The sequence below is a fragment of the Gymnogyps californianus genome, chromosome 17, assembly GCF_018139145.2.
Source record: "Gymnogyps californianus isolate 813 chromosome 17, ASM1813914v2, whole genome shotgun sequence".
Classification (NCBI taxonomy): domain Eukaryota; kingdom Metazoa; phylum Chordata; class Aves; order Accipitriformes; family Cathartidae; genus Gymnogyps; species Gymnogyps californianus.
The window spans coordinates 16,565,159-16,585,187 of NC_059487.1; the positions used below are offsets into that span (position 1 = coordinate 16,565,159).

The 20,029-nt window shown below is 64.8% G+C and overlaps 3 protein-coding genes across 4 annotated transcripts; 2 read left to right on the plus strand and 1 right to left on the minus strand.

Annotated features, from left to right (window-relative positions):
* Positions 1-1,722: 1,722 nt before the first annotated feature.
* SOX12 (SRY-box transcription factor 12) lies at positions 1,723-2,622 on the minus strand. Its single transcript, XM_050907562.1, has one exon. The coding sequence runs from the start codon at positions 2,620-2,622 to the stop codon at positions 1,723-1,725; it is 900 nt and encodes a 299-aa protein (XP_050763519.1).
* A 2,984-nt stretch (positions 2,623-5,606) lies between these two features.
* On the plus strand, positions 5,607-13,122 carry C17H20orf96 (chromosome 17 C20orf96 homolog). Its single transcript, XM_050907498.1, has 10 exons — positions 5,607-5,657; positions 5,886-6,003; positions 6,360-6,502; positions 7,072-7,230; positions 7,711-7,810; positions 8,245-8,402; positions 8,530-8,631; positions 9,528-9,611; positions 9,907-10,025; positions 12,895-13,122. The coding sequence occupies exons 1-10, from the start codon at positions 5,607-5,609 to the stop codon at positions 12,953-12,955; spliced, it is 1,095 nt and encodes a 364-aa protein (XP_050763455.1). The 3' UTR covers positions 12,956-13,122.
* A 1,062-nt stretch (positions 13,123-14,184) lies between these two features.
* Positions 14,185-17,255, plus strand: REM1 (RRAD and GEM like GTPase 1). 2 transcript variants are annotated; one of them, XM_050907282.1, is made up of 4 exons: positions 14,185-14,561; positions 14,785-14,867; positions 15,950-16,154; positions 16,359-17,255. In XM_050907282.1, the coding sequence occupies exons 1-4, from the start codon at positions 14,246-14,248 to the stop codon at positions 16,634-16,636; spliced, it is 882 nt and encodes a 293-aa protein (XP_050763239.1). In that variant the 5' UTR covers positions 14,185-14,245; the 3' UTR covers positions 16,637-17,255. The 2 variants fall into 2 exon arrangements, with proteins under 2 accessions (XP_050763239.1, XP_050763240.1); XM_050907283.1 differs by having other exon boundaries at positions 14,185-14,535; positions 14,750-14,867.
* Positions 17,256-20,029: the final 2,774 nt, after the last annotated feature.

Here is a 20,029-nt window from a genome sequence, read left to right on the forward strand (position 1 = left end):
CGACCGGAGGAACCGGCAGCCCCAAAACGGGGAGGCAGAGCCCTGGGGAGTGGGTACCCCTCTGCCCCCGGCACCCCACTGCCTGGGAAGGGTCAGAGGGGCTCCCGCACACCCAGAGCCCCATCGGGAAGCGGGGCCATGGGGGACCTCAGAGCCTGCTTCAAGCAGCGGTCCCTGCCAAGCCCAGTACAGCTCCTCCGGGCGCTGCCAGCCCCTGCCACAGCCACGTCCCCAGGGCTGGCAGCTCGGGGTGACCGGGGTCCCCACCGGCACCCCACACAGCACAGCCGTACCTGAGCGCAGCCCCTGCCCCACAAACGCAGCCTGCGGCGGCCGCTACCGCCGAGCCAGCACTGCAGCCACGTGCTCCCCGGCAGCGGGAGGAGGCGGCTCGTTGCAGGAAGGAGCCATTAGGAAAAGCAAAGAAAAATCCGGCTGGAGGAGCCGCTGCGGCAGGACCTTCCCTACCGGGAAGCTCCTTGGCAGAGCTCTGCCGGGATGCCCCTGCTCTTGGCGTAGCCGGCAGCAGGGCACGGCGTGGTGCCGTGTGGAGGAGCGCCGCGCCGGAGCATCGCCCACACGCCCCACGCCCACCGGCGTCGGCTGCCGCTGCCCTCGGCCCCGTTTTGGGTGGTTGCTTAAGGCAAGATTTCCCGCAGCATCCCTTCCCAGCCACCCTGCCCTGCCTGCTCCCTGCCACCCCGGCAGCATCGCCCACCGCGGCTGGCTGGGCACGGTGAGACCCGGCTCCACCGGCCAAGGCGAGCCAGCCCAGAGCGGATCCTGCGCCGGCACCGGGTTCAAGGCTAAAAATGAGGGCTGGCTGTTTCGGGAAGGGCTCGTCCCCGCTGGGGTTCGGGGTGGCTCCGGGCACGGGCTCCCCCCGCGGCACAGCCTCCTCTGCACAACCGCCTGGCGAGAGGAACAACACAGCCTCCCACGTCCACGTGCGGATCACGTGCGTGCAACTTCGCTCTCCCCAAAGCGAGCGGCGGGGAGCGCGCGCCGCAGGGAAAGCGCAGGGAAAGAGCCGGGCCTGCGGGACACCGAACCCCCGAAGCGGGGACCCCCACAAAACGGGGCGTCGGGCAGGGAGGGCTCCGCGTGGCTCTGCATCCCTCCCCAAGGGCTGCAACAGGGAAGAGGAGAAAATTGAAGCCGTGCTTTAAATGCAGTCAAAAAGCAAAAGGAATCGGCCATTCCCCAAGGAACGGGGAGGGCGGGATGGGCATCGAGAGCCGGGGCCGGCATGGCTGCTCCCGCTGCCCGGAGAGCGGGAGGGAACACGGGGCAGCGGCCGGCGGGGATGGGAGCGGCCGGGAGCAGCCATGGCCGGCAACACGGCAGTGGCCGGAGCCATGGGGGGAAAGGGGCCGGGCGCTGACAATGAAAACCCGATTAGATGCTCGCATTTCACGGGCAAATAACCGCGGCGGCCAGCCACGCGTCCCGCGGTCGTGAGGCGAGAGCCGGACAGACGGACGGACGAGGAGTGGGTGTGTGCCGGGGGGGTGGGGTGAGCAGGGAGCTCTGCCTTCCAGCAGCTTCAAGGCAAAATACCTGATTCCTGCATGTAAACAGCTGGTTTCGGTTCTTTTTTTTTTTTTTTTTCTGGTTTTGTGTTTGTTTTTTTTTTTAATACGACCTGATGGGGGGGGGGGGTGAGGGGGAAGGGGAAAAAAAAAAAAAAAAAAAAAGAGTGTTACCTGCAGAGCATAGGACTCAGTAGGTAAAGACCAAGTCCGAGATGCTGGACATGAGCCAGTCCCCCGCTATCATCTCCGTCACCTCGGGCGTGCAGTAGTCCGGGAACTCGAAGTGCGAGGAACCTCCCCGCGGGAAGAGGTCGTGGTCCTTGTCGAAGACGGACCAGTCCAGGGCACCGCAGGCGGCACCGGCGGGGGCCCGCCCGGGCAGGACCCCCAGCAGCTCTTCCTCCAGCTCCTCATCGGAGGAGCTGAAGGAGGAGGGAGGGGACCCAGCTGACATGGGAGAGGGGGACTCGCTCTCCGGGGACCTCCCCGGTTCGGGGCAGGCGGCGGCGGGGCTCGGAGGCGCGGGGGGCTCCTGGGGGTCACGCTCCCCGGTGGGTGCCACGTGCCGGGCGGCTGTGCCGGGCACCGCGGGGCAGTCCTCGACGGGCACCTCCGGCGCGGGCTCCTGCGGGGTATCGGGGCCGGCGAGCGGCTTGGTGGGCTGCCTACGGCCGGCGGAGACGCGGCCCAGCACGGAGGGTTTGATCTTCACCGGGAGCCGCGGGCGGGACGCACCGGCGCCCACCTTGCCCTTTTTCCGAGGCCGGTACTTGTAGTCGGGGTAGTCGGCCATGTGCTTGAGGCGCAGGCGCTCGGCCTCCTTGACAAAGGGGATCTTCTCGGAGTCGTGGAGGAGCTGCCAGCGCCGGCCCAAGCGCTTGGAGATCTCGGCGTTGTGCATGTCGGGCCACTGGTCCATGATCTTGCGGCGCTCGTGCTGCGACCACACCATGAAGGCGTTCATCGGCCGCTTGATGTGCCCGCTCGGCGTCTTGCACCAGGCGGGTTCGGCGTCGCGGGTGGGCAACGGGGCGCAGGGCTCCCGCCGAGCCTCCGCGCCCCGGCCCCGTGTGCCGCGCTGCACCATCCCGGGCCCGGTACCCCCCCGCCGCCGCTGCCACCTCCTCCTCCTCCTCCTCCTCTTCCTCCCCGCCCGCCGCCGCCGCCTCCCGCCCGCCGCTACGCGCCGCGCCGCGCCGCCCCCATTGTGCGGAGCGGGCGGCGGCGGCGGCGGGGCGGGGCGCAGGGGGCCGCACCGGGGCCCGGGGGCGCACGGCGGGGGCGGCTCCGCCGGGGCGGCGGCCGCTGAGATGCTCCGGAGGGGACCCGGGCCGGCCCGACGGTCTCCGGTTTGAGGATGCTCCACAACGGTCCGGTCCGAGGATGTTCCGGGATGCTCTGTACCGGCCCGGGGATGCTCCGCACCGGCCCGGGGATGCTCCGGGATGCTCTGTACCGGCCCGGGATGCTCCGCACCGGCCCGGTGGATGCTTTGGCTTGGGAACGCTCCGGCTTGGGGACGCTCCGCACCGGCCCGGTGGATGTTCTGCACCGGTCCGAAGATGCTCCGGGATGCTCCGCACCGCCCCGGGGATGCTTGCGTGCCGCGGGGGCTCCGCACCGCCCTGCCCCGCCCCGGGGATGCTCCGCTCCGCTCCTCGCCGCCCCGGGGCCACTTCCCCGGTTGAGTCGGAGGATGCTCCGGTGGGGTGCGGTGCGGGGACGTTGCGGCGGGTGCGGGTCCGGGGGTGCGCGGGGGGCAGTGCGGGCAGCCCGGGAGCCGCACGCCCCCCGGTGCCGCTCTTATAGCCGCCGCCGCTCCGCCCCCGGTAAACACCGCCGCGCCGGTTCTGTCAATGGGAGGCACCGCCCCCCCCCCGGCCCATTGGCCGCGGGGCGGGGGGGAATATCCAGCTCCGCCAATGGGCGCCCTCCGGAGAGGGGTTGCTGGAGAGAATGGCAGGGCGGCACGCCCCGGTACCCCCGCCACGGCACCCCGGTAGCTCCCGGTGCCCTCATCTGAGCAGCACAGCATCCCCGGTGACCCCCGGTACCTTCACACGAGCGTGCCGGTACCCCCAGCCTGGGCACCCCGGTACCTCCCCGTACCCCACCCGGGATGCTCTAACTACTGCCGGTACCCATTGCTCCCCCGGTCTGGGCACCCCGGTGTCCCCGGTGCCCCCTACACCCCGGGAGCCCCCACTCTCCTCACGGTCCCCTGGGCGCTGCACCCCGGCCGGGGCACGGCTCTGCCCGGCCGGGATCTGAGCATCCCCCCCCCGGGACGCTGCTCCCGAACCCCGCCCTTGCCGGTCCACCGGGCTCCCGGGGCGCCCACTCTCCCCGGTCCTCCCGGCAGAGCCCTGACCCGGGACACGTGCAGCGCTCGCCCCCCCCCCCCCCCCCCCCCGCGGCGTGGGAAGGCCGGTGCCTTCGTGGACGGGTCCCCCCACCCCCTGTACCCTCCCCAGCGGCGCCTCCCCGGGGCTCGGCTCCCAGTGGGTCAGAACGAGGGGGTGCCGGGTGGGGAATGCGCTGCCCACGGGGCGCCCACGCAGCTCCCCGGTGCCACGAGTGGGAGCCTTGTCCCCCCTGCGGCGCGGCCCGGCCCAGCCAGGCCCCGCCCCTCCCGGCCGGGCCCCGCCCCCTCCGCGGAGCTGCGGGCGGCACCAATGGCGCGGCGGCGGCGGCCCTGTTGCCCCGGAGACCGCGGGCTGCCCGCCAGGGGGCCGCGCCCATTGGCTGCCGCCGCGGCGCGCGGGGCCCGCCGCAGGGCGCGCGCCCATTGGCTACGCCGCCGCCGCCAGTTGCTGTGGTAACAGGGGCCCGAGCGGGGCCCGGGGCTGCGCCGCCGCCCGCGGCCTACCCCGGGCACTGAGGCCTGCCCCGGGGCCTGCCCTCCCGGTCTGCGGCCCTGGGCCCTGCCCGCTTCCCCCCCGCCCTGCCCCGGAGCCCCGCTGCCGGGGGAACACCACACAACCCTCCGCCGCGGTTCTCTATCGCCTTGGGCCTGGCAGCCCGGGACCTGAGGGTGGCGCTTGCCCGAGCCGTTCCCACCCGGTGTGCCCGGCACCGGGCACCCGCTACGCAGCTCCCGTATGACCCTGGCACCGTGCACCTGCTCGGCCGTTCCCCCCCAGCCCACAAGGCTTCGCGCGGGCGGGACCGGGTCAGTGCTCGTTAGCACGGCAGCGCCCGTAGCGCACAACGCTCTGCGGGGCCCTGAGGCGGCTGCACCGTGCCCGCTGGCACCGTGCGCCGGGGCCGCCTCGCTCCGGGCTCTCCGGGGCAGCCGGCCCTCGCCCCGCGCTGCTGCCGCGGGTTCTGCTCCCTCCCAGCCCCAGCCGTCCCGCAAGCAGCCGAGTCCCCGTCCCGCAGGGCTGTCCGGTCTGGCCCAGCTCCCGCCAGGCCCGGGAAACCCAGACCCCAGCCCGGTGGATCCCGGTCCGGTGGATCCCGGGCTCCTGCCGTGCGACGCCGGGGCGGAGCCGGCAGGGGGCGCCCCTCCCGCCCCTTCCCGTGAGCGTCGGGCCCCGCCCGGCCTCCGTACCCGCCTGTTGTCGCCATGGAGACCGGCCCGGGGCCGGGAGACGGGGATGCGGGGTACGGGGGATCCCCGGGGGGCCTTGGGTACGGGGGGGGGGGGGGGGGGCGGGATCCCCGGGGGGCCGTGGGGTACGGGGGGGGAGGATCCCTGGGGGGCAGGGGGATGGCGGGGGGCCGTGGCGAAGGGGGGGGATCCCCGGGGTGCAGGGGGGCTCCCAATGGGACAAACGGGCAGGCCGGGGGGGGTCTCCCCATAGGGGACAGGGAGGAGGACTCCCTATGGGGCATGGGGTGGGGAGGGGGGCTCCCCATGGGGCAAGGAAGATGGGTAGGGGGCTGCTCGTGGGGCAGGGGAGGGAGGTGAAGGTGGGGGTTCACTAAGGGTACCATAGCCCAGGGGGTGCCGCTGCCTCTGTGCCCTGACTTTGGACCCACAGAGGCTTATCCGTGGGGACGGGGAGAGCTGTGGGGCTCAGCCTCCTCAACGGGGTTAGGCTTTTTCCTTCCAGAGCCTGCGTGGAGATGGATGCAGAGGGCCCGGTCCCGAGTATCATGGAAGAGTTCAAGAGAATAGTAAGTCTCTTGTTCCCGTGGGATTTATGACACAGCACTGTGGTTGTGAACGCAGCATCTCTCAAACAGGCCTGGAGATTTGCCGCTCCAGGCTGGCAAAGGGACAGCTGGAAGCCCCAGAGGAGTTGCGGGGGGGAGTTGGAACTGTGGGTCGACTCGGAGAGGTCTCTGCTCACAAACCTCCTCTGACTCCCCATCTTTTCTGTGCTACTATCGTGCTGAGTTTAGGTTCACAGCAAATGGCAGAAGGCAGAAGCAGAGCAGAGGAAATCTCCAGCCCACAGGTTGACGTTGCCACTGCTCACCGATGAGGACAAGAAGACGAAAGGGGAGAAGAACAAGCCAGGTTGGGAGAGATTCCCTTCTACACCGCCCTGCTGCCCCTGCCCACTGGTGCCGCTTTCGCACTAACCCAGTGCTTTCTGCTGGGAGACGTTCAGCAAAAGCCACAAAAAGAAAATTACCCAAGGGGAAATGCTGAGAATAAAGAGGGAGAACTAGAAAAGAGCAGGGAGCGCTTTGTAGGCTCGGCTCCTGGGCTGTAGCTGCGAGCGGCTCTTGCTGGGGCCGCAGAAGCTTTGAATTCAGTCTCTCAGTTGTTCTTTATATTTCCCTCAGCCACATATGACAGGAGAGAGTAGATGTAAGGCGTTGAAACTGGACTGTGAAATAAGCACAGGCGTTTGTTTTTTGTTTCACCAGTTGCATTTATGCTGAGTAAAAAAACACCCTTGCCTTCCGAGACATCATCATCCCAAGAGAAATACAGAAGTTTTACTCAGAGGAAATTAGCGCTCAAGAAGGCTGAATTAGCTAAAACCTTGGAAGAGATCAAAATTACCACGGTACGTGCACAAATATCCAGTGCTGGGAGGTAGGTAGCAAATCCATACAGTTACCCCAGCTGCCTGTATGGAGGAAATTCTAGCAGCCTGACTCACTCTTGCAAAATGGCATGTGTTTATTTATTAATACACTGGAGGTAATTATGCTGCTCTGCTTAATGCTGGTGAAATCTAACCTTGATATTGCCTGTGAAGAAAAATTAAGAGAAACCAAGAGAGAGTCCAGTCTGTAGCAGTAGGAGGGATGAGATTTAGGAAATGTGACCTGTTAGAAAAGACAGTCAGTATCAGATTTTCGCAGTGTAGCAAAGAGAAGGTTGAGGTGGAGGACACGACCACAGCTTTTTAGTAGGTGAAAGATGGTTATAAAAGAGACGGTGATCCTGCAGCTGGTAGGAAGGAACGTGGGAGCAGGGGTGTGCTGTATGGGGGAAGTCCGAGTGCCTCAGCAGCGAGGCTGCTGTTACCGTGGGACAGGAATGTCCCGGGGACGGCAGACGATGCTAAGAAAACTTGGAGCAGGTGGGACTGGTGGAATACGCAACGCTTTAATCCACAAATTCCCGTAGAATCTGACCAATCTGAAGAAAAATGCTATCGAGGAGCTGAAGCAGCGCAGTGCCCGCCTGGCAGAGACCAACTGCCGCCTGATGAGGGACATCCAGCACATGGATGACAGCACTGCCAAGCAAGCCAGGAGCCTGCTGCAGCAGTATGAAGTATTTCAGGTGAGGCTTTAGGGTTGACCAACAGACCCAGTTGGCAGAATGCAAAACTTCCCATTACTCGTTAGGACTGGAGAAGGGTCAGGCGCTGCCCGGCCCCTTCCGCTGCACCGAGCGTGACTGGAGCATCCCCAGCCCTGGGGGGAGCTCTCTGATGCCCAAAGATCCTGTGTGGTGCTCTTGTTTTGTGCCTATGTTTTAAAGCCGTGAGAGCACCCGGACTGTAACTGTCCCAAGCAATAGTAGTCACCCCTGTATCAGCCCAAATCCATCCCTCCGTAATGTCCTTGGCTCCAGCTGGCTCCTGAAGCACCACTCTGCTCCCCGGAGCAGCTCCCGTGCACGAGCTGGCGGCAGCCACTGCGACGGATTCCTCTGTGCTGCTAATGCAAGCAACAGCACGTGAGAGGAGGTCAGGGATGGCGCAGGGGGACGGTTCAGAGCTCCGTGGAATGAGCAGTGAAAGGCTTTCTCCCTGTGCAGAGGGTGAAGGCAATGGTGCAGACCTTCAATCAGAACCAGCTGGATACAGCAAGGGCAGAGCTCCAGGAAATGGAAAAAACAATGGAAAAGAATCTGGGAAGTGAGTTGCTCACATTACTATGAAATGCGGTCTAGACAAGCGGGTTACCTCTGCTTTCCTTCTTATTGGGTTAAAGACGCTGTGTTGATCTTATAAATGTCAAACGATTCCATTTCTGAAAATGAATCCCGTTTGCTCTATGGGGATGGTCTTCCCGTCAGCCTGTCGGGAGGGAGAGAGCCCTGTGACGCCCGGCAGCCTGTGCCCAGGGGGGCAGGACGAATCGCCGCCTTGGCAGCTGTTTGCACCGTCCCGTTGGGGCAGGGTCTGGTCAAGGTGGTCCGACTCGGGGTGGCCGTTCCCACTTCCCTCAGGGTGTGCAGTCGCCGTAGAGAGAAGGGCTCAGGCAAATGCAGGACAGACTGCTTAGCTCAGTGAAGAAGCGAAGCTCTGGGACCCCTGGGTTGAGATTTTTGGTTTTGACTTTCAATCAGAGCTACAGCAGCAGCTGGATGAAGTCACATCAAAGGTACGGGTTCTCCAGGAGGAGCTCGGCGTCCTGCGGACCTGCATCGACGGGCAGTATCCGGAACAAGCTGTCCGGATAGTCCTTCTGCAGCGCAGCATCCAGAACCTGAAGAAGCAACAGCAGGTGCTGAGGCCTCTCCTTCCCTGCAGCGTTGCCAGGGAGGAAGGAGAGGGCAGGGGAGGAAGGAACGCAATGGTTATCTTGCCTAACGCTCCTGTTGTTTCTGTGCACTGCTTCCTACCGTTCTCAGGAGGAGATAGACAAGACAGAAGAAATGGGGAAGGCCATCTTGGAGGAACTGGAAGAGAAGGCACGGGCGGAACAAGAGGCACTATTACAGAAAGTCATGGAGGTTCGTGGGGTTCACGTGACGTCCCAGCAAGGGGGATCAGTTTCTGGGAGCTGGGAGACAAGGCAGGGGCTGCCACACGTTGCCCGTTAGCAATAGCACGGTGCGGCCAGCACCCAAAGAGTAACAGAGCGTTGCTGCTCCCCTCCTGGTGCCGTACTGGAGCTGTTTGTCAGGCTGGGAGGGTACAGGAGAAGCACTTCTGAGTTGCTGCTGTGGTCTGATGTGTTGAAACATTCTCAGACTCGCTCCTGAGAGTTTGCCGCGTGGAGGTAAGTGCACTGTGACCCAACATTCACCCTGCTTTTATGGTCCCTGTTTTGTTACATTATTTAGGTAGCTGCTTCACTAATTAGCTGTGACACCGCTGTGGCAGCGCACATACGTTTGTAATAAATTCATGAGGAAATTAAACTATACGCGGCACTACAGAGCAGGGACTGCTGTCGTTCTTCCCAAAATCAGAGGAACTCCTCTTGCACGGTTCCTGCTCGCATGATGTGCTTAGTGCTTTTCCTGGGTTAGCAGCTTGAGAGCACTAAGAAAATATTAATTACCCGTTGACAGCCCGCTCTGATGCAGAACTGCTGTGCCCTTTTACAGGTGAATTTGTAAGCACAGATGATATAAGTTACCCAAGCTATATTAATAAGCTTTCCCTGGGAAACTGAACTGGATCTCTTTGAGTTCCTCAGTCTCATTCCATGATCAGCACAATGTGATCTCAACGATAGTCTCTTTCTAGAGCTGGAACCCAAACCTTGTTCGAGCAGAAATCATTTTCTTGAAGAGTGACGCATCTGGACACGGCCAGCATTGGCACCCGGCAGCGGCGGGGTTTCGTGCTGGTGGTTGCTGCGGGGTTTCTTCAGCTGGTTGTCTTCTCTTCACCCGCACAGGAGACGTTGCTGCACCAGGATGGCCTGAAGCAGATGGCGATAAACAATCACGTTCTGCGACGTGAAATACTGAGGCAAAGGGAGGTGAGCGAGCTGGGGAAGAGCCAGCGCAGTGCGGCAGAGCCAGCCACCCTCAGCCCTTCCCCTTCATGAGGATTTTGTCTGCCTTAGTGGGGTACGTTGCCTTCCATCCCCACTGGAGTCAGTGGGCTGTTAGGGCATCCTGAGGACGAGCAGTCCAGCAGGTATTTCAGGAAGCCTGTTAGGGGCTTACTTGCGCGAGGGATGTTTTCTAGCTCTGCTGTTTGCAAAATCTCTAAAACTTTAATTCCTGCTTCTATCGCAAAGTAAAGAACTCTTAGAACTGTCATTCATTCAGATTGTTAAGGACCTGGAGGAGGAGATTGGTGAGCTGAAGAGAAGCATCCAGACACTCCGCCAGAGCGCAAGAGACCCAAGAGAGCTGATCTTTGCTGATGTTGTTCTCCGCAGACCGAAGTAAGGCTGGCCAGTGGGCATGCACAGCCCTTTTCCTGTGGCCTTGGGCTGCAGAGTCTTTGGCACTGAGTGCTAATAACCTTACCCCATCGTTTCCACAGACATCACTGTTAAACCTACACCCAGCCCGGGGTATAAACCCACAGTTACCTTGGGTTCTGCTTGGGAAGACGGCTGCAAGGTCTCGTGGTCTTGCCTAAGGGCAGCTAGGAACTAGCCACAACTCTAATACTCATCCTTGGTCACATCACATCTCTCTTCTGGGCTTCCCTTTGTGCAGCCGGCAAGTAGAGATTCTCAGTGGCTGCAGCCGGGGACAGTCAGGACCGGCGGAGCTTTTCAAGGCCCTCGTGCCTCCGCTGACTCTTACTTTATTGTTGGTTTCACTTTGTGGTTGGGAAACAAAACTGAGGGAAGGGGGCAGGCTGGCGAGGAGCATCCCTGTCGAGGCAGGTCTTGCCCATCTAGAGCTGCCTTGCTGGTTGTGTGAAATGGCACCAGCGCTCTGTGAGAGCAAAGACGAGCAGCCATTTCCCTAATATGTAAAAAAATGCGTCGGCGGCATTGGCTGGCAGGAAAAAGGCAAAACTTCTGTTAACTTTCTCACTGCTCTTTCCCTGCCCCAGTTCTCTGGTACCTAATTACTTCCCGAGGGGAGGTTGTGGGTGATCCCCGCTCCTGCTTACCAGTGTGCGCTGTGCTGATACTGGATATAAGAATTACAAAGCGTAAGGTGAATCCTCACTTAGCGTTGATGGGGAGAAGGCTCTGCCAGCTCCGTCACAGGAATACCGGGCTCTCCTCTCCAGGGACGGACCCAGCCTGGCCAACTCTGTGGGCTGAAGCATACCAACAGCCAGCTGTGACAAGCTATTTTCCACCGTACCCACGGCAGGCTGAAGGCGTAACGCTGCCCCTTGTCCCGTGGCAGCGGGGTCCGACCCAGAGCGGGACAAATCACAAAAAATCACAAATGATTTAGAGCTGCCGAGGTGCCTCGGCTTTCTGTGCTGTCCGCTGACCAGGGGTACAAACCTGAGAAAAAAAATGGGTCAAATGTGTTTAAATCTCGAGTGTGCTGGAGCCTGAAAGCCGTAGTTGCGTGCAGAACAGCGTGTGTATGTGCATTTATTTGCAGCAACCGCCTAGACAAATTGTCCTTGGCGCAGAGACGTCTGTTAACGGAGTCATTCCTTTCCAGCGCGTCCCGCTGCTGCAGGTGGAGGCCAGCCCCTCGGCTCCTCCGCACCTCGCGTGCACACAGGGGTTATTTTGCATGAAAATATCATCCCGTGGGATGAGCAGACGCTCGCCCAACAAACCGGTCGTGGTGCAGGCGACAAGAGGGGCTGGATCTCCCGCTCCAGGGCCTGGGTTTTAGCTGGAAGCCAGGTACGGCTGCAGCGCTGCGCAGGCACGAGCCGAAGCAGGAGGAAAGCCTGGAACGTGTCAGGAGACAGCGGGGGGAAGGCGAACGGCTGCGTGATGGATTAGTGCAACTTAATTTTTTTCCGATAAAAAAAATGATAAAAAAAGGGAATTAATTAGCCTCGACAGCTGGTGGGGCTGGGGTTACTGAGGGTGGCTGGGAGAAGAGTTAAAAATAGCAGGAAGGCCCAAGTGGAAAGTTTCTGTAACATCACAAGTCAGGCATTTGGTGCTTACCCGCCCTGACAGGCGGGAGCCCGTGCCAGAGCCTTCTCCGCCATCCCTCAGCCCTTTCCCACTGACCTCCCTGCAACTTTTCACACGACTTCACCAGCCTTTCGTTTTTTTTCTAATTAACCCTTTGGTTCCGGACACCGGATTTCCTTCCTGAAAGAGCAAAACCAGACACGAGCTGCGCTCAGCCTGGAAGCGTAAGGGTGCGTAGGAGCGCAGGACTCTTGCTGGCCTTCCTTGGGTCCCTGCGCGGCAGCGCCTGGAGCCCGAGGAGCTGTAACCCCTGCGTATCCATTCCCATCTGCGTTTCAGTTTCCCCTCGTTAAAAATCCTCTTGCTTCAAGGGGCCCCGGGTGGATTTCACCAACAGCTTCAAGCCCTGCGCTGGGGGCACTCTGGACGCACAGTTTGTCCTGGACTGAGACGGAGATGGATGAGCGCAGCTCTGAGCAAGCCCAGCTCGCTGTGCTTGTCCTCTCTCTGCGAGAAAGCAGATGTACCTGGCTGCTCCGACGGGCTTGCTCCGCTTCTGTTTGTCTTTCGGGATTGACAGTGAGGGGCGGCTTATTTCGTTCCTTCTCCCTCTCAGAGCCCCAGGGGTTACATCTGGCTCTGCCTCTCCGGGAAGGCCAGCGAGCACCCAGCCTGCCTTGCAGAGGGCTCAGTTGCAAGCGTGGTCTAAGAAAGGGCCGTGGAGCAGGGCTCAGGCTTGGAGCTGATTTCTTTTGTAGGCAGAGTGGTTAGTGGCCGGGGTAAGACCACGAAGGGTGAGCCGAAAAGCAAAACAGTGCTGGGGTGAGCCAGAGCTCGGGCTGGGCTCTGGTTCATGCTGAACAGGGGCTGTGCACAACTACCCCCATCTGGTTTTAAAAGGTTTTTACCCCGGCTCCCCCAGCTGCTTGCTTTGTCCTGTCTCCCAGAACAAGCGTCTGGGCCCTCCCCGCTAAAAACCAGTCCCAGACCCCTGGGGACACAGAGAAGGTGGCACAGCTAACACAAGGCAGGCTTCCCTCCGCCTGCCCTGTGCCCTCTGATGACGGGGCTGCCGTGCAGGGGATCGGCCGCCTCCGAGCCCTGAGTGGGCTGCACAGGGCGTCCGAGCGGTCACCCGCCTCCCGCCCTGGCCCCGCACGAGCTTCTCCTCCTCCTCGCATGGCTCCTTATTCCCGCTCTTTGCTTTGCCCCTCCTAACTCTCCTCTCTCTCAGGTGCACGCCGGATACCGAGGTGGTCCTCAGCCTCCCCGCCGAGGAGACGCCGCTCATCTGACGCTCGGCCAGGCTCCGCTCGCAAGCCCCTCGCACGGCGCGGCCGGCTTCGGATGAGGTGCCGAGCTGCAAAGCTCCTCCTTTCCCGTCAGCGTTTCTCCATCCCAGCCCCGCTCAGCCGCCTTGGGGACTCACTGATGTGGTTTGACGGTGCAGTAAAGGTGTTACCCCTCATCCCTGACCCGCGTGGGCTCTGCTGCGCTCACGGGCTGCGGTCCCTCGGAAGGAGCACGGGGCGAACCCCGCCACCACCGCTCCCGGGGAAGGCGGCACCAGCCCTCCCGCACTTGCACCCTGACCCGTTCCCCTTCGCGCCGTTGCAGTAACACCGGAGGGGTTGAAGCGGAAAGGGGCCTCCCCGTCGCTGTCAGGGGTGTCCTGGGGCTGGCCCTGGTGTCGCGAGGCCCTGCCAGCGCATCCCAGTGTGGGCCAGACTGGTGTCCCAGCGCAGGGTCAGACCAATGCCCACGCAGGCCGGTGCTCGGGCGGTTTGGTGCCAGCGATGCCGCGGCACCCATGTGGGTCCAGGCCGACCGACAGGTTCAAATAAAACCAACTCCTGTTCTCGCCCCTGCCAAGCGAGCCTCCGGCCGTGCTTTCCATCGCCGGCTCTTGGCACTGCGGCGTCGGCCGAGCAGGGGCCGAGCAGGGCTCCGAGGTCCCGGCAAAGCACAGCCCCACCGGGCACCGGGCACCGGGCAGGACCAGTCCGGGCTCGGCTCGCTCCTTACTTGGCGAAGCGGTGGAGCCGTGTGCTGCCCCGCGCCGCTGCAAGATGGAGCCTGGCCGGGACCGCGGCGAACACGACCGGGGGGAGCGGGGGAACCCTGCCCCACGCAGGAGGGGGAGCGTGGCGGAGCCCCGCCACCCGCAGCGGCGCGTCCCGGTGCGACCGCCGTCTGTCCGTCCGTCCCCCGCCTCGGCTGCTCCCCGGGGCCGAAGGGGATCCCTCCGAAGGGATGCGCCCCGGGAGAACTCGCCGTTCCCCGGCACCGGCAGCCCCACGGGGACCTCGGGGACCGGACGGGGCGGCCGGGCCGGGGCCGGGGCCGGGGCCGGGGCCGGTGCGGGCGGGGGTGTGTCCGGCGGGGGAGGGACCGGGCGCGGCGAGGGGCTCCACCTCCCGGGGTTTAAAGGCCGGGCCGGGCGGCGGTGAGCCTGTCCCGGAGAAAGTTGTGCCCGAGCTACTGCCGGCTCGAACGGGCACCGGGACCGGGAGCGACACCGGGAGCGGGGCTGCCGGGGCTCCTCGGGGCAGCCTCTCCCAGCCCCGCTGCCCTCGGTGCCGCAGATGACCCTGAACACGCAGCGCGGGAGCAAGAGCCCGCTGCGGAGGAGGGCCAGCACCCCTCTCCCGCGGCCGGGGGTACCGGGTGCCACGCCACGGGGCGAGCTCTGCCACCCCCAGCTCGGTCACTCCGCATCCGAACCGGGCGGCAGGGCCGCGGCACCCCGGGACAGCTGGTCCTCCGACTCCTCGGAGTCCTCTGGCTCCTGGGAGCCCCAGTATCGTGTGGTGCTGCTGGGCGACCCTGGCGTGGGTAAGACCAGCCTGGTCAACCTCTTTGCCGGAGTCCAGGAGCGGGACCTGCTGGAGCAACACGGAGGTGGGTGCCCGGCGAGGGGGGTGGTTGGGGTCCCTCTGCAACGGGGTCACCCACCGCGGGGCCCGGAGGAGGTGGCGGGGAGGCAGTGCGTGTCCGGGCTGCGTACACGGCCCCGTGATGGGGAAAAAAAACATGTGCGAGGCGGAGAGGAGCCCGGCGCCAGGACCGGGTCTCAGCTACCCGGGCAGTGCCGTGCCAACCGGGCTCTCCCGGCGTCTTGCAGAGGCCGCGTACAAGCGCACGCTGTCCGTGGATGGCGAGGAGACGACGTTGCTGGTGATGGACACCTGGGAGCCGGAGCAGCGGGTACGGCAGGGCCGGGGCTGGGCGCTGCGGGGAGCCCGTGCTGCCGGTGTGCGGGGCCGGGTGTGCTGGGACGTGCCCGGGGGACGTGGTACGGGCACAGCCGCTGCTTCGGCACCTCTGAGCTCCCTGAGGCTGGGGTCGTGTCTCTGGCTGGCTCTTTGCCCACCTTCCCCCAGCGTAGGAGGTCGCCCACCGTGTTCCCACTGGTGTGGGCTCTCGTGGCACCGCGAGGCGAGCGCAGGAGCAGCAGTGTGGGCAGAGGGTGCCCCTTGTGTGAGGGGTGGGCGAGCGGGGGGGGGAAGAAGGGGCTGTGGGGAAGGAGTGTGGTGCCAACCTGCTTTGAAATGCATGGAAATGGGTTGGGAACGGGGCTGAAGGAGCCAACCAGGCAGATCCACGTGAGACGGTGCCGCCAGCCAGGACACGTGCTGTAACAGGCAGAGCGGTGGCCCCGAGCGCCTGACATAGGGCGTTCCTTCTGCCCAGCGCATGGAGGCATCTCCTGGGCAGAAACGCCAGCGCCGCTGTCACTGCCTCCCTTGAAACGCCCCTTTGCCTCCCTCCATGCCGGGGCCCGGCGTTCCTGCGGGTGCCACCAGGCAGCGACCGATCCCTGGGAGCGGGGATGGAGCCGGGGCCCGGGCTGTGAACGCGGGCACAGCACCCACGTGGGCTGGGGCTGCATTTTGCACGTACGGCTGTGCTGTCCGGAGATGCTCCAGCACCATAACGCCCCGACAACGGCCGTTTATTTCCACTGTTGCATAACCCACCCTGCCCGGCAGGGACCGGTGCCTGGTATTGCGTGGCCGAGCCAAGCTGAGCCCCCTGAGCCAAGCTGAGCCCACAGCCCCGATTTGTTGCTGATAGAGGAGGAAACTCTCAAACACCCCCCAAAGTCAGGAGCTTTTAATCAGCGTTTCATTAATGGGGCCATGTGTCTGCTCCCCACGATGCGGGCGCTGGCGGGGTGAGCTGGCAGGTCCCATCGGTGCCGGGGTGCTCCGCGGTCCCCCGGCAGCAGCCAGGGCTGCCAGCAGCCCCTGCAGAGCAGTGACATCTCGTTCCCCATGCGGTGGCAGGGTGAGGAGAGCTGGCGCCGCAGCCAGTGCCTGCAGGTGGGGAACGCCTACGTCATCGTCTACTCCATCACCGACCGGGGCAGCTTTGAGAGCGCCTCGGAGCTGCGCATCCAGCTGCGCCGCGCGCGGCAGGCCGAGGACATCCCCATCATCCTGGTGGGGAACAAAACCGACCTGGTGCGGTGCCGCGAGGTCTCCGTCGAAGGTGAGCGGTGGAGGGGGGGGTGGATCTGGCTGGTGGGGACCCCCGGGGGGACCCTGCGCCCGGGCTCCCTGCCCAGCTGCTTCCCCCGTGTCTGTCCCCTTGTCCCTGGATGTGCCACCGCTGCCCCGTGTGCGGCAGCGCCCGTTCTCCCAGCGCCCGGGGTGCCAGCGGGGCCGTGCCCCCTTCCCTGCCGTTCCCTTGCAGAGGGCCGTGCCTGCGCCGTGGTGTTCGACTGCAAGTTCATCGAGACGTCGGCGGCTCTGCAGCACAACGTCGCCGAGCTCTTCGAGGGGGTGGTACGGCAGATCCGCCTGCGCCGCGGGGGCAAGGAGGCCCGCGCCCGCCCCGCGCCCAGCCAGAAGCGCAAGGAGAGCCTCACCAAGAGAGCCCGGCGCTTCCTCGACAGGCTGGTGGCCAGGAACAGCAGCAAAGTGGCCCTCAAAGTCCGCTCCAAGTCCTGCCACGACCTGTCTGTGCTCTGAGAGCCGCCGCCTTCCCGTCCCTCCGCACACACAAGCTGGGACTCTCCTCTCTGCCAGCAGCGTGGCCGGCGGCTCCACGGAGAGCCCAGACAGGGCCGGAGCGATGCTGAGGACGTGGAGCTGTTTTAACCGGTGCTGAGGGATGCCCGGGGTGCTCTGGATCCGGCCGCTTCCCCTCCAGGAGGGGGGACAAGTGGGGCTGGGTCCCCTGGGCTGCACCCGTGGAGCAGAGGGTGAGACGGACACCTGCACTTGGGGTGGTGGGATCCTGGCTTACAGGCGCTCCTGGGGAGCCGGAGGTGAGGGGTGGCCGTGCCCCGGTGCAGGGCTGCCCGCAGGGCTGGAGGCTGCCGGGAGCGTGGCAGGTACCGCTCGTGGTGCCCGTCCGTCGCAGGGCAGCAGGGACCGGCGAGGGCACCATAGTGGCGTCCGTCCTGGAGCCTAGCTGGGGAGAGGGGCTGGAGGAACACCGGCAGCACCGCCTGGCACCCCCGGCCCCTCCGCGCCAGGGCTTCGTGCCACGTCTCCCCGGCACCAGTGTTTCTTGGACTGAGGTTTTTCTGCTGTCTCTGTACTGGTGCAATGGGGGAAACCCTTGATCTTGCAGAATAAACAGCATCAGGGAGGTGCTGGTCTCTGCTAGGTCCCTGCCCCGGGGAGCTGCATCCCGGAGCCGTGTGGCCAGGTTCAAGCCCAGTTCCTTGCCCGTGGCCGGGGCAGAGGACCTGCCTCCTGCTCCAGCCAGGCCTCGGCGGGCTCCATCTTTACCAGCTGAAACATCTCGGGGCAGGGAGAGCCTCCGTCCGGGCCTTCCTTTGGCCGCCCTTGGTGCAAGTCCTGATTCCTCACCCAGTGGTCGCAGCATCGTCCCCTGTGATACCCCAGAAACCCCCAGCCCCCCTGCACCTCCCGGCTCCCAGTCGGCTCTGGAAAAGCCTCCGGGAAGGGCTGAGCTCTGCTATGGTGCAGCTTTCAAGCCCCTGAGCACCGTGGGAGCCGCAGCCTGGGCAGGGAGCCGGGCGCTCGGTGGCTCCTGGTGCCCCGGGAAGGGGCAGGGAGGCAGGAGCCGAGCAGCGCGGCACCGGCCGCAGAGTGGCACAGCCAGGAAGGGACGTGCTTGGCTGCAGCAAGCAGCGAGTGACCCCGGGCACCCGGGGAGGCGATGCTGGAGCCGCGTGGGCTCTGCCAGTTGTTTTTAGGCTGTGCTGCCGGCAAGCAGCCGGGACGCCGCGGGGTAGCCTGTTCAGCGGCCCCAGGCCCGGTGCCAGGGAGGATCAGCGGTGCCCTCCCTCCCCGGGTCAGGTCGAGAGTTTCCGCTCGCTCTGCGGCTCGAGCGTGGGTTTGCCGCTGGCCGTGGCCAGCACGGTGCAGCCAGAGATGGGGTCACCGGTGTAAAGGGGACGCTGAGATGGGGCAGCACCCTGTCCCTGTGGGAAAACAGCCTCTCCATGGGTGCAAACCCCAGCGAGGCGTTCTCCCTGCCGGCTCTGTCCCCAGCGCCAGGGAAGCCTGCTCAGGCTTTTCTCCGTTGGTGACCACGGCATTGCTGCGCTCTCCTTGTTGCTGCTCTGGCTCCGGCTGCTCTGCCGGGGCCCTGCCCTGGAGCTCCCGCACCCTGGTTCCTGGTGCTGCTGGACGCGGTGCTGCGATTCACACAGCATCGGCCACGCCAGGGACAGGGGCTCCTTGCTGCTGCCGGTCCATCCCGCAGCTGCAGCCGGCATTTCCCTGCGGCAGGAGGTGGGGGGGGCCGCGGGATGGAAAGTTGGCAGCCGGCAGAGAGGGGAGTGGAAAGAATGAGCTCAAACCCAGAAAAATGCGGCCGCGCTGGAGGGTGGGAGGAGAGGCCAAGGGGGGCCACGGCGAGGCGCTGGGAAACGAAGGGAGGAAGGAAGGAGGAGGCGCTGGCGGGGGGCCGGGGGCTGCCTGCGGCCCCCAGCTGGGCCCGCACCTGGGGCAGGTAGTGCCGGGGCTCGGCGACGCCAGCCCCTCCAGTGAGTGCTCTCGGGGCCGTCCCAGTGCTATCTGTCCCAGTGCCATCCGTCCCAATGCCATCTGTCCCAGTGCGGCCATCGGCCCCAGTGCAATCTCCCCCAGTCCCACTGGCTCCCCGGTGCTATGTGCCCCCGGTGCCATTGGTCCTGGTGCCATCGGTCCCGGTGCCATCGGTCCCGGCGCGCACCTGCTCTGCTCATCTCCTCCCTGGACAAGGGACCCCGCAGGCTCCCAGCCGGCGCGTGGCCGTGCTGGGACGCCAGCGCCGGGGGCTGCCCCGGCCCTCCCCGCACACAGGCCCCGCTCGAAGGGGCTGCGGAGAGGTGATTATTTTTTGCTCCGTTTCCTCAGTCCGTGCACAAGGACATCCCAGCTGCCGGCGGCAAAACCCGCTCCCACCCGGCAGACAGCGCCGCGCAGAGCCCTGAGTGCCGGTGCCGGGCCAGCTCCTGGCCCCGGCGCAACACCGGTGGGTGCCACGGCCGGACCCTGGGGCATGCGGACACGGACAGTGGTCTGACCGCTGCCCCCTCCTCCTCCAGCCCCCTCACCTGCCTCCCGCGAGTCCCCGGTCCCCCCGATCCGCCGCCAGCCCTGAGGGGACGGTGCCCGCAGCCCGTGGGGCCAGAGCAGCCGCCCCGAGGTGCCGGGGTTCATCTTCTCGTGGAGAGCGGCTAAGAAAAGCAGCGGGGAGGAGGGCGGCCGCGGCCCGGCCACGGGCAGGTTGAGCCCTCAGTCCCCGCAGGACGGCAGCAGCCGGGGGTTGTTTCAGGGTCCGGTTTAACAACCCACCGAAACGCATGGAACGGCTCCCCCCTCACACACACAGCCTTCACTTCGGGCTCCCCCCGCCCCGCCGCCGGCCTGGGATGATGCTCCCACCCTGGTTAATCTGGTTTTGGTGCAAAAAGAGCTGAATTGGACACCGGGACTCCCTGCCCTGCCCGTGGCAGCACCTGGGGCCCCTCTGCTCCCGCCTGCCCACCGAGGAAGCCTCAGTGCTGGGGGGGGGGGATGCACGTTCCCGGTGCCTGGGGGCACGGTGGAAAGCAAGCAGAGCTGCTGGTCTTGCTCCTCGGGCAGAAACCAAACCCAAAGGAGAAGTTTTGGGGGATTCCTGGAGGGGGGGGATTTTGCAGCCCCCCCCTCCCCACTCAGGGTGGCTTTTGGGGGGCGAGAGGTGTCACTTCTCAGAGCCCGAAACAGGGCTGGAGTGCTGCAGGGCTGCGGCACAGGGGGCTGAGCAGCGGGGGCGAGGCAGGGAGGGGAAGCATCGCCCTTCGCCCAGGGTTCCCAAGCCAAGCTGGGCTTTAGGGGGTGGGTGGGCACCCAAAGGGGTCCGTAAGGGGCTGGGTGAGGGGGTCGATAAGGGGGTTGGTCAGTAGCTGCGCCATGCCG

Excerpts from the sequence above, each read along its gene's own strand:
- REM1 (XM_050907283.1), top strand. The coding sequence starts at position 14,246 with ATGACCCTGAACACGCAGCGCGGGAGCAAGAGCCCGCTGCGGAGGAGG. Across the intron at positions 14,536-14,749 it reads CTCTTTGCCGGAGTCCAGGA|TGCCGTGCCAACCGGGCTCT; the intron begins GCGGGACCTGCT and ends CTACCCGGGCAG. Across the intron at positions 16,155-16,358 it reads CCGCGAGGTCTCCGTCGAAG|AGGGCCGTGCCTGCGCCGTG; the intron begins GTGAGCGGTGGA and ends GTTCCCTTGCAG.
- C17H20orf96 (XM_050907498.1), top strand. The coding sequence starts at position 5,607 with ATGGATGCAGAGGGCCCGGTCCCGAGTATCATGGAAGAGTTCAAGAGA. Across the intron at positions 6,004-6,359 it reads AGGGGAGAAGAACAAGCCAG|TTGCATTTATGCTGAGTAAA; the intron begins GTTGGGAGAGAT and ends TTGTTTCACCAG. Across the intron at positions 9,612-9,906 it reads AAATACTGAGGCAAAGGGAG|ATTGTTAAGGACCTGGAGGA; the intron begins GTGAGCGAGCTG and ends TCATTCATTCAG.
- SOX12 (XM_050907562.1), bottom strand. The coding sequence starts at position 2,622 with ATGGTGCAGCGCGGCACACGGGGCCGGGGCGCGGAGGCTCGGCGGGAG.